Source organism: Oncorhynchus mykiss, chromosome 5, assembly GCF_057628025.1.
Source record: "Oncorhynchus mykiss isolate SJ-2025 chromosome 5, ASM5762802v1, whole genome shotgun sequence".
Classification (NCBI taxonomy): domain Eukaryota; kingdom Metazoa; phylum Chordata; class Actinopteri; order Salmoniformes; family Salmonidae; genus Oncorhynchus; species Oncorhynchus mykiss.
Window position 1 is genome coordinate 86,148,106 of NC_143026.1, and position 12,438 is coordinate 86,160,543.

Consider the following 12,438-nt stretch of genomic DNA (forward strand, 5'->3'; position numbering starts at 1 on the left):
AGTTTATTTGCTTTGTCCCTATCCATGGTAACACAGTGCTTGTCATTCCATAGGATCTTTGTCAAGTTTAAAGGTCCATGCTAGTATTGTGTTAAGAAGGAAAAGCCCAAGTGATGTTTATATGTAGCCTACATTGCATGCATTGTTTTTAATCGTAAAAAAACCCTCCTTATTACCAGTAACTCTCCATGTTACCAGTATCTATACAGCTTCCAGCAAAGTTTAAATGTTGCTGGAACTGAGAGAGTGGGTGTCAAGAATTCAAACCATTTCAATGAAAAACAGATTTTCGAGTTTGATGCCAGAGGGGCGTGTTGGACTTGGACTTCTCAAAATTTGGAAAAATAATAGAGACTTATGAGTATTGGAAATCTGAAGTTGCGCTGCTAATGATAAGTAGCTATCTTTAATTGCAGTTTTTAACCAGGTCACTGTTGGACTTCAGAAATACTGTTATGAACATCAACAAAATAACAAGACGGTATTTACTATTTTGGGATTAAAACATTTCATTTATTTAATGTCAATATATTTCATATTTACACAATTTTAACTTTATTCCTTGAGAGCATTTACTTATTTAATTACACTTTTTTCAACGTAACATAACTTAAGAACAAGATCATTGCTATTTCTGATGTGTTCTGACTCTGGCCTATGCTAGCTGCCAGTATGAGCTATCAACCCCCATTGTAGTGAATGTGAACATATACAATGAACAGTCACATAATGTGTGTACATAGTATACAAATACAATTTTTTACATAAATAGTTATTTGGACTGTTGGAGTTGACCAAATAGATCTCTGAGAGTATAATTTATTGGGGTACAGTAATGTGAACAAAAACAAAGGATATAAATAATCAACAATATAATGTCAAAATATACACAGGAAAAATGTCTCACAACTCACTGATGTCTCACGCTCTTGTGTCTGTTGCAGCACCAATGATAGGTTACGTTACCACCTACCAAATAAAATGAAGAGTAAAAGCTAAAAAATATGTAATTCATCAACAAATGTTTCATATAAATTTCAAATAAGTACTCTTACAACAGATCTTGATGTAACCGGTACATAAGGACAAAGAATTACTTGACACTAGCACCTATAGAAGGCATACAAGCAGGAGGTAGAGCACCATCTTTCAAGGGCAGTGTCCAAAATAGAACCATATTCCTGATATAGTGCACTACATTTGAGCTCTATGTGCCCTGGTTAAACCTAGTGCATTACATAGGGAATATGGTGCAATTTTGGACTTACCCAAGGTGTAAACATCCAGCTGTGTTGGACAACAGATTCAAACATTAAAAATAAACACAATTGCGGTCTGAGCTGGCAGTTGACCTTTGATTGAAATTGCAATATGAAATCTCTCACTCTTAATTCACAAGCTATTGCACTCTTAGGAAGCTTTTGTTGTACAGTATTCCTGTTACAAAGCCCCTAGAGCTTTCCTTCGGATAGCTAGGCCCCTTCTAAGGATGGCTGGGAGGGTGAATATGGGGGAGAAGGAGGATGGGGGTGGGCAGTAGGGAGGGAGGCACAGGATTTGAGTTTTAGGACGGTGTTGTGTGGATGAGCCCTGTCCTGAGTTCAGGGTCCAACGAACTCAAGCACCTTTTGAAAAACAAAAACCAAACAGACACACTTTACACATTTATTTGATAAATATTGGTATACACTGCTCTCCTGAGGCCATCTTACTGTAAGCTGGCCTAGTTTGCTATGGACTGAGTTCTTCCACAGAAGTCTGCCATTCCATTGGACAGGGCGTTTGACACTCGCTAACACTCCATAAAGAGTCTCCCAAGTGGGGGAGCAGACCTGACCAACTCTGCTTGGGCTTATAGAGATCTCTCTTTGGTTTGGTGAGCAGCCATTTTGGCCTGCTTATGCCATGCTCGTTTTTTATAGTTTATATTTTGGACAGGCAGGCTAGCGATGGATAATGACCTCACAGGAAGCAGACAGGTCCCACCTCGAGGTGGCGCAGATCGTTGGACTGTGACAAAGGTTGCTCCTGTATATCAATGATGGGGAGCTCGTAGCTGTCCTGAGTATGGAAGAAGAAGCGTGACTGGTGCCAGCTGCCATCTTGGATCTAGAAGGGAAAATATACAATATGAAGTCTCAAAGTAGGAGTTCTGATCTAGGATCAGTTTGGCCTTTTAGATTATAATGAATAAGATTACATGGACAGGGAGGACCCGATCCTAGATTAGCAATGCTACTTTGAAATGCTTTATGAATGCAGGCCCAGGTCTGAAGTGAAATCATCATATATCTCTTCCTCTCTCCGGCTCCTTACCCTGCATTCGTCTAGTAGCATGTGAGGTTCAAGTAGACTGTCTGCCTCAAACATCTGTCCATTCCATCCCCTAAACCTTGGTGGTCTGGCCTGATACTCCTGTCCTGGGTCGTCAGCACCGTAGGTGTTTGTGGGGTTGAAGGGAGGGTCACTCAGACAGTGGAAGGTAATGTCTTGACTGGCCTCTGTGCTCAAGAGGTGGAGGAACTTCATCTGAACCTTATGCACACCGAACGACAGCTGTGGAGGGAGCATGGTAAGAGTTAGTGGGGATAACGGAGGCATCTCTTATGATACCTTTCACTGCTCAATAATTCAGCAAACAGATGCATACAGAGACCAGGGGAGTAATGCTGCCGGAACACAAGGGAGCGGCACTCCCTTACTCTTTCAAATTTGAAAATACACGGAGCTGGGAAAAATCTATCTGGAAAATGATTTCTGAAGCTGAATCAATGTCCCACAAGATCCCAAAATGATGAATTAGTATTTTACATAACAGAACCTAATACAAAAGCATAGCATAGTTACTATTTTGGCGTAATGTTACTTTTACGCCAAAAACACCTCTTCATTTCTAGTGAGATTTTATGATGGTTAGCTGAAGCTGAATAGTCACATTTCTTTCCTAATGCGGCCAACACTCAACAAACAGCGCGTGCCACAAGGAAGGATATATTCTTTGATTAAAACAAAATACAACAAAGACTAACAGTTTAACACCATCTACTCTAATTTGCTCACCAAACAGTAATTCAAACAGATCTAAATGCATATTCCCATGAAACTGAATGAGATCAAATGATTGGCTTGCCTACACAGTCTGGACTTTTCACAGATAAAACGTGAAGAATTATCATTCACGATTGACAGTGATGTGGGCCAATTTTGAAACGAGGTATGCTAAGTTGGTGTTTGAGGGTATTAAAAATATAACATTTTCTTGAGACTATGTGTAGGGCTTAGGCCGACGTTCCAATTGGAGGATGTATTTAAAGTGTTGGGCCAGTAACCGGAAGGTTGCTGGATCAAATCCCCGAGCGGACAAGGTAAAAATCTGTAATTCTGGCCCTGAGCAAGGCAGTCAACACAATGTTCCCCGGGCACCGAAGATGTGGATGTCGATTCAGACAGCCCCCTGCACCTCTCTGATTCAGAGGGGTTGGGTTAAATGCGGAAGACACATTTCAGTTTAATACATTCAGTTGGACAACTGACTGGGTATCCCCCTTTCCCTTTCTTTTCTGCATATTCTGTAATAATATTCTATAGGCTAGGCCTACATCTGTAGGAACACATTTTGAATGAGAAATGATGATGTAATAAAAATGACATTACACCAGTGACAGAGACTGATTATCATTTTTAGCTATCACGACTAGTGAAGGTTTCTCATCTACTGAGGGATAGTGAAATGCTACATGTTAAAAAGGGGAATTTGGATTATCGATTGCAATGGTCATAAACTGTACAGCACCAGCAGAGAAGAAGTCTAAGAAAATGTGAATAATTTTGAATGCCGCCGTAAGTTTTTTTGGATCTTCGTGATTTCCCAGCCGAGGCCGTGCATGAAATCCTGGCGGTGAATGTTCTGCCATCACAGGCCCCTGAGCCTGTGTTGGGATGTATTTTGGAGTGGACAGTGATTGAAGAAGTGGGATGGCTTTTCTTAGTTAACGTGCTTCATTTTGTATGATGTCGTTTTCCCCCTTTCCCACAAAGTTTATTTCGTTTCTTATTCAATACCCTGTCCAGCTGGTGTCGGCAATGCAGCATTAACATTGGATGCCAACCGCCAGTAAACACCATCGAAGAAGAGGTAGAGGGACTACAGGGCTTAGCAGGTCTCTCGCTAAAAAGAGATGTCGGCTTGGAAAAGTTGAATATTGAAAAGACTGAGGGAGGCAGAGAATGGGTCTGAATCTGTTGAAGCGAGCAATAACAAGGGAGATGGTATATCGAGGAAGATTGGTGTCAAATTCAAACAGAGTGAGCCGGACGCCAGTTTGAGTTCTGGTGGTGAAATGGAAGTGGTAGAAGGTGTTGTGAGGAACTCGGAGCCCGAGCCTTGCATTGATGGACATGGTTATGATAAAGATAAGTTTGGTCCAGTGGGAGTGAGATTTTTGAAGAGGGTGGAACCAGGCCTTTTGGCTGATCCATGGGTGGTTTCAGGTTGGGTGGAAAAGATGGTTGGTGCTGTTGAGTCGATGAAGGTAACCCGAAGTGGACTTGTAATGTTTCTTTGTGTTTCTTCAGATCAGAGTGAGCAGGTCACTCTGCGCGACGCAACTTGAGTCAAGATCTGGTGTTTGCCAAGATCTGGTGTTTGCCGTCTGGAGTCAGTCTTTACCAGACAAGGTCATGTTAGGATATATCAGTTACCCTGTTAGAGCGTTTGTGGCAAGTCCACTGCGCAGTTTCAGGTGTAACATTTATGGTCATGTCGCAGTAGTGTGTAGGAGGGAGATTCCAGATGTGGGAAGTGTGCAAGAGGGCATGGGATAGAGGGTTGTGTAGTTTCAGTGGATAAAGGTGTGTGTCAACTGCAGGGGTGCACATGTTGCTGGGGATCGGAAGTGTCAAATGCAACAAAGGCAGGTTGAAGTAGCTAGAGCCAGAGTAGTGCAGAAGGTGTCTTATGCTGAGGCAGTGAAGAAAGTAGAGGAGGATAGGTCAAGGGTGAGGGATTCGGAGAGGATCCCTGTGAATAGTAGATCTGTAGATAGGGTTAGTAGTGGAATAGGTGATGCGTTTTATTGAGTATAGGGTTAGTTGGTAGGGTAATTAAAATATACGTATATTATTCGGCTCCCCTTTCCCATCGCAAAGTGTAATGGATCTATACTATAGTTCAGTGGAAATGCAACATATTGGATGCCAACCACCGTTAAACCTCACCGAAGAAGACATGGATTGTGTATGTTAAAACAGTAACGTTTGTTTCACCATGTCATTTCCGGTCACAACTTGCAGACTTGTTTACGTCGTGCGTTTTGTGCATTTTGTTGCCAACCTTCCTTTGCTACCTGACAACTTTACGGTTTTTACTTTTTAATTACCGTTTTATATTTTTAGTTTTCCCTCACTCAACTTTTTTTTCATTCAACTTTTTCACTCCGGACATGGTTCGTCAGGACCTCTAACAGCCGAAGCTAAGTAGTAACATTAACACAATGCCTTCTAATTGCAGTCGCTGTACTCATAATTTACAGGAGAACGATTGCCTTACGGCGAGGATAGCTGTGCTACAAGCCCAGCTTCAGACGCAATCGTTAGGCAAGGGTCATTTCAGTGTAGGAAAGGATGAAACAGCGTCTGTGCCACCAGTAAGTACAGATAATAACGTTAGTACAAATCCCCTGGCACAGTCCCCGCAGCCGGACAACTTTCTCATGGCTTCTGGAGGGAAATGCTGTAGGAATGCTCATCCGGTGTCGCTCATTCAGCCGACAGAAACTTTCAACCGGTTTTCCCTATTAAGCAGCGCTTCAGAGTCTGAGGCCGAGCCTTGTCTTGTCTCTACTCCTCCCGTTACGGGGTCTGAGACGCCCGAAGCCTCCCATCATTAGCTCTGACAAATTGAAAACCCTAGTCATTGGTGACTCCATTACCTGCAGTGTTAGACTTAAAACGAATCATCCAGCGATCATACACTGTTTACCAGGGGGCAGGGCTACTGTCGTTAAGGCTAATCTGAAGATGGTGCTGGCTATAGCTAAAACTGGCGAGTATAGAGAGTATAGAGATATTGTTATCCACGTCGGCACCAACAATGTTAAGATGAAACAGTCAGAGGTCACCAAGCGCAACATAGCTTCAGCGTGTAAATCAGCTAGAAAGATGTGTCGGCATCGAGTAATTGTCTCTGGCCCTCTTCCAGTTAGGGGGAGTGATGAGCTCTACAGCAGTCTCACAACTCAATCGCTGGTTGAGAACTGTTTTCTGCCCCTCCCAAAAGATAGAATTTGTAGATAATTGGCCCTCTTTCTGGGACAGCCACAAACAGGAACAAGCCTGGCCTTCTGAGGAGTGACTGACTCCATTCTAGCTGGAGGGGTGCTCTCATCTTATCTACCAACATAGACAGGGCTCAAACTCCTCTAGCTCCACAATGAAATAGGGTGCAGGCCAGGCAGCAGGCTGTTAGCCAGCCTGCCAGCTTAGTGGAGTCTGCCACTAGCACAGTCAGTGTAGTCAGCTCAGCTATCCCCATTGAGACAGTGTCTGTGCCTCAACCTAGGTTGGGCAAAACTAAACATGGCGGTGTTCGCCTTAGCAATCTCACTAGGATAAAGACCTCCTCCATTCCTGCCATTATTGAAAGAGATCGTGATACCTCACATCTCAAAATAGGGCTACTTAATGTTAGATCCCTCACTTCAAAAGGCACTTATAGTCAATGAACTAATGGCCTGACTGAAACATGGCTTAAATGAGGCCTCACGTTTTTGTCTTTTGAGCTTCTAGTCATGAAATCTATGCAGCCTACTCAATCACTTTTTATAGCTACTGTTTACAGGCCTCCTGGGCCATATACAGCGTTCCTCACTGAGTTCCCTGAATTCCTATCAGACCTTGTAGTAGTCATAGCAGATAATATTCTAATTTTTGATGATTTTAGTATTCACATGGAAAAGTCCACAGACCCACTCCAAAAGGCTTTCGGAGCCATCATCGACTCAGTGGGTTTTGTCCAACATGTCTCTGGACCCACTCACTGTCACAGTCATACTCTGGACCTAGTTTTGTCCCATGGAATAAATATTGTGGATCTTAATGTTTTTCCACATAATCCTGGACTATCGGACCACCATTTTATTATGTTTGCAATCGCAAAAAAAGAATCTGCTCAGACCCCAACCAAGGAGCATCAAAAGTCGTGCTATAAATTCTCAGACAACACAAAGATTCCTTGATGGCCTTGATGCCCAGACTCGCTCTGCCTACCCAAGGATGTCAGAGGACAAAAATCAGTTACCCACCTAACTGAGGAACTCAATTTAACCTTGCGCAATACCCTAGATGCAGTTGCACCCCTAAAAACTGAAAACATTTGTCATAAGAAACTAGCTCCCTGGTATACAGAAAATACCCGAGCTCTGAAGCAAGCTTCCAGAAAATTGGAACGGAAATTGTGCCACACCAAACTGGAAGTCTTCCGACTAGCTTGGAAAGACAGTACCGTGCAGTATCGAAGAGCCCTTACTGCTGCTCGATCATCTTATTTTTCCAACTTAATTGAGGAAAATAAGAACAATCCAAAATACATTTTTGATAATGTCGCAAAGCAACATTCCACAAGAGAGGATGGCTTTCACTTCAGCAGTAATAAATTCATGAACTTCTTTGAGGAAAAGATCATGATCATTAGAAAGCAATTTACAGACTCCTCTTTAAATCTGCGTATTCCTCCAAAGCTCAGTTGTCCTGAGTCTGCACAACTCTGCCAGGACCTAGGATCAAGAGAGACACTCAAGTGTTTTAGTACTATATCTCTTGACACAATGATGAAAATAATCATGGCCTCTGAACCTTCAAGCTGCATACTGGACCCTATTCCAACTAAACTACTGAAAGAGCTGCTTCCTGTGCTTGGCCCTCCTATGTTGAACATAATAAACGGCTCTCTATCCACCGGATGTGTACCAAACTCACTAAAAGTGGAAGTAATAAAGCCTCTCTGGAAAAAGCCAAAACTTGACCCAGAAAATATAAAAAAATATCAAATCTTCCATTCCTCTCAAAAAAAATTGAAAAAGCTGTTGCGCAGCAACTCACTGCCTTCCTGAAGACAAACAATGTATACGAAACGCTTTAGTCTGGTTTTAGACCCCATCACAGCACTGAGACTGCACTTGTGAAGGTGGTAAATGACCTTTTAATGGCGTCAGACCAAGGCTCTGCATCTGTCCTTGGGCTCCTAGACCTTAGTGCTGCTTTTGATACCATCGATCACCACATTATTTTGGAGAGATTGGAAACCCAAATTGGTCTACACGGACAAGTTCTGGCCTGGATTAGATCTTATCTGTCGGAAAGATATCAGTTTATCTCTGTGAATGGTTTGTCCTCTGACAAAAGTTCTGTTTTAGGACCACTATTGTTTTCTCTATATATTTGACCTCTTGGGGATGTCATTCGAAAACATAATGTTAACTTTCACTGCTATGCGGATGACACACAGATGTACATTTCAATTAAACATGGTGAAGCCCCAAAATTGCCCTCGCTAAAAGCCTGTGTTTCAGACATAAGGAAGTGGGTGGCTGCAAACTTTCTACTTTTTTTCTACTTTTAAACTCGGACAAAACAGAGATGCTTGTTCAAGGTCCCAAGAAACAAAGAGATCTTCTGTTGAATCTGACAATTACAGTCGTCTCAAATAAAACTGTGAAGGACCTCTGAGTTACTCTGGACCCTGATCTCTCTTTTGACGAACATATCGACCATTTTAAGGACAGCTTTTTTCCATCTACGTAACATTGCTAAAATCAAGAAACTTTCTGGCCAAAAATGATGCAGCAAAAATTAATCCATGCTTTTGTCACTTCTAGGTTAGACTACTGCAATGCTCTACTTTCCGGCTACCCGGATAAAGCACTACATAAACTTCAGTTAGTGCTAAATATGGCTGATAGAATCCTGACTAGAACCACATTTTTTATCATATTACTCCAGTGCTAGCCTCCCTACACTGGCTTCCTGTTAAGGCAAGGGCTGATTTCAAGGTTTTACTGCTAACCTACAAAGCATTTCATGGGCTTGTTCCTACCTATCTTTCTGATTTGGTCCTGCCGTACATACCTACACGTACTCTACGGTCACAAGACGCAGGCCTCCTAATTGTCCCTAGAATTTCTAAGCAAACAGCTGGAGGCAGGGATTTCTCCTATAGAGCATTTTTATGGAACGGTCTGCCTACCCATGTGAGAGACGCAGACTCGGTCTCAACCTTTAAGTCTTTACTGAAGACTCATCTCTTCACTGGGTCATATGATTGAGTGTAGTCTGGCCCAGGAGTGAAGGTGAACGGAAAGGCTCTGGAGCAACGAACTGCCCTTGCTGTCTCTGCCTGGCAGGTTCCCCTCTCTCCACTGGGATTCTCTGCCTCTAACACTATTACAGGGGCTGAGTCACTGGCTTACTGGTGCTCTTCCATGCCGTCCCTGGGAGGGGTGCGTCACTTGAGTGGGTTGAGTCATTGACGTGATCTTCCTGTCTGGGTTGGCTACCCCCCCCCCCCTATTTAAGTATGCTCTGTCTAATTATCTCTTTCTCTCTTTCTTTTTCTCTCTCGGAGGACCTGAGCCCTAGGGCCATGCCTCATGATGACTCCTTGCTGTCCCCAGTCCACCTGGTCGTGCAGTTTCAACTGTTCTGTCCCAGACCTGCTGTTTTCAACTCTCTAGAGACAGCAGGAGCGGTAGAGATACTCTTAATGATCGGGTATGAAAAGCCAACTGACATTTACCCCTGAGGTGCTGACTTGCTGCACCCTCGACAACAACTGTGATTATTATTATTTGACCATGCTGGTCATTTATGAACATTTGAACATCTTGGCTATGTTCTGTTATAATCTCCACCCGTCACAGCCAGAAGAGGACTGGCCACCCCTCATAGCCTGGTTCCTCTCTAGGTTTCTTCCTAGGTTTTGGCCTTTCTAGAGAGTTATTATTATTATTTTGTACATAATGTTTCTGCCACCGTCTCTTATGACCAAAAAGAGCTTCTAGATATCAGAACAGCGATTACTCAAATGGACAAAGATTTTTTTCTTTAATGAGTCGATGTGAAGGATTTACTTCAGACACCAGACAAGGCCCAAATCCCCGTGATTTGCGTGAGAAAGAGATGGAGATATCGCAGAGGTAGGTCTGGGTGCATTGTAAGGATCTGACGTCGAATGGGTAATCTGCCTCTACCATCAGTCCTATTAGCCAATGTACAATCATTGGATAACAAAATAGACGAGCTACGATCACGAACATCCTACCAACGGGGCATTAAAAACTGTAATATCTTATGTTTCCGCGGGTCGTGGCTGAATGACGACATGAATAACATACAGCTGGTGGGGTTTACACTGCATCTGCAAGATAGAAGCTGCCTCTGGTAAGACAAGTGGTCTTACCAGAGGCAGTGGTGGTCTGTGTATATTTGTAAACAACAGCTGGTGCACAAAATCTAATATTAAGGAAGTCTCGAGGTTTTGCTCACCTGAGATAGAGTATCTCATGATAAGCTGTAGACCACACTATTTACTAGGAGAGTTTTCATCTATATTTTTCGTAGCTGTCTATTTACCACCACAAACCGATGCTGGCACTAATACCGCACTCAATGTCTGTATAAGGCCATAAGCAAACAGGAAAACGCTCATCCTGAGGCGGCACTCCTAGTGGCAGGCGACTTTAATGCAGGGAAACTTAAATCAGTTTTACCTATTTTCTCTCAGCATGTTAAATGTGCAATCAGATGAAAAAAACTCCAGACCACCTTTACTCTACACACACAGATGTATACAAGCTCTCCCCCGTCCTACATTTGGCAAATTTAACCATAATTCTATCCTCCTGGTTCCTGCTTACAAGCAAAAACTAAAGCAGAAAGCACCAGTGACTAGATCAATAAAGAAGTGGTCAGATGATGCAGATGCTAAGCTAAAATACTGTTTTGCTAGCACAGACTTGAATATGTTCTCCGATGGCATTGAGGAGTACACTACATCAGTCATTGGCTTCATCAATAAGTGCATTGATGACGTCGTCCCCACAGTGACTATAAGTACATACCCCAACCAGAAGCCATGGATCACAGGCAACATCCGCACTGAGCTAAAGGGTAGAGCTGCCGCTTTCAAGGAGCGGGACTCAAACCCGGGCGCTTTAAGAAATCCCGCTATGCCCTCCTACGAACCATCAAACAGGCAAAGCGTCAATACAGGACTAAGATTGAATTGTACTACGCCGGCTCCAACGCTCATCAGATGTGGCAGGGCTTGCAAACTATTACAAACTACAAAAGGAAGCACAGCCACAAGCAGCACAGTGACACGAACATACCAGACAAGCTAAATTACTTCTATGCTCGCTCGAGGCAAGCAACATGCATGAGAGCATCAGCTGTTCCGGATGACTGTGATCACGCTCTCCGTAGCCGATGTGAGCAAGACTTTTAAACAGGGCAACATTCACAAGGCTTCAGGGCCAGATGGATTACCAGGACGTGTACTCCGAGCATGCGCTGACCAACTGGCAAGTGTCTTCACTGACATTTTCAATCTGTAAAGAAGTCTGTAATACCAGCATGTTTCAAGCAGACCACTATAGTCCATGTGCCCAAGAACGTCTGTAGCCATGAAGTGCTTTGAAAGGCTGGTCATGGCTCACATCAACACCATTATCCCAGAAACCCTAGACCCACTGCAATTTGCATACCGCCCAAACAGATCCACAGATGATGCAATCTCTATTGCGCTCTACATTACCCTTTCCCACCTGGACTAAAGGAACACCTATGTGAGAATGGACTGGCCACCCCCCATAGCCTGGTTCCTCTCTAGGTTTTGGCCTTTCTATGGAGTTTTTCCTAGCCACCGTGCTTCTACACCTGCATTGCTTGCTGTTTGGGGTTTTAGGCTGCGTTTCTGTACAGCACTTTGATATATCAGCTGATGTAAGAAGGGCTATATACAGTGGGGCAAAAAAGTATTTAGTTAGCCACCAATTGTGCAAGTTCTCCCACTTCAAAAGATGAGAGAGGCCTGTAATTTTCATCATAGGTACGCTTCAACTATAACAGAAAAAATGAGAAAAAAAATCCAGAAAATCACATTGTAGGATTTTTAATGAATTTATTTGCAAATTATGGTGGAAAATAAGTATTTGGTCAATAACAAAAGTTTATCTCAATACTTTGTTACAGTGCCTTGCGAAAGTATTCGGCCCCCTTGAACTTTGCGACCTTTTGCCACATTTCAGGCTTCAAACATAAAGATATAAAACTGTTTTTTTTGTGAAGAATCAACAACAAGTGGGACACAATCATGAAGTGGAACAACATTTATTGGATATTTCAAACTTTTTTAACAAATCAAAAACTGAAAAATTGGGCGTG

At 42.9% G+C, this 12,438-nt stretch overlaps 1 protein-coding gene across 3 annotated transcripts in view; it reads right to left on the reverse strand.

Moving 5' to 3' along the window:
- Positions 1 to 491: 491 nt before the first annotated feature.
- col24a1 (collagen type XXIV alpha 1) overlaps positions 492 to 12,438 on the reverse strand; it is a 226,054-nt gene continuing 214,107 nt past the window's right edge. For all 3 annotated transcript variants that reach the window (XM_036978599.2, XM_090236176.1, XM_090236177.1), the window contains 2 exons: positions 2,317 to 2,556; positions 492 to 2,109 (listed from right to left, as the gene is read on the reverse strand). In XM_036978599.2, coding sequence (XP_036834494.2) covers positions 1,963 to 2,109; positions 2,317 to 2,556 — 387 coding nt within the window. In that variant the 3' untranslated portion in view covers positions 492 to 1,962. The remainder of the gene's footprint in view (positions 2,110 to 2,316; positions 2,557 to 12,438) is intronic.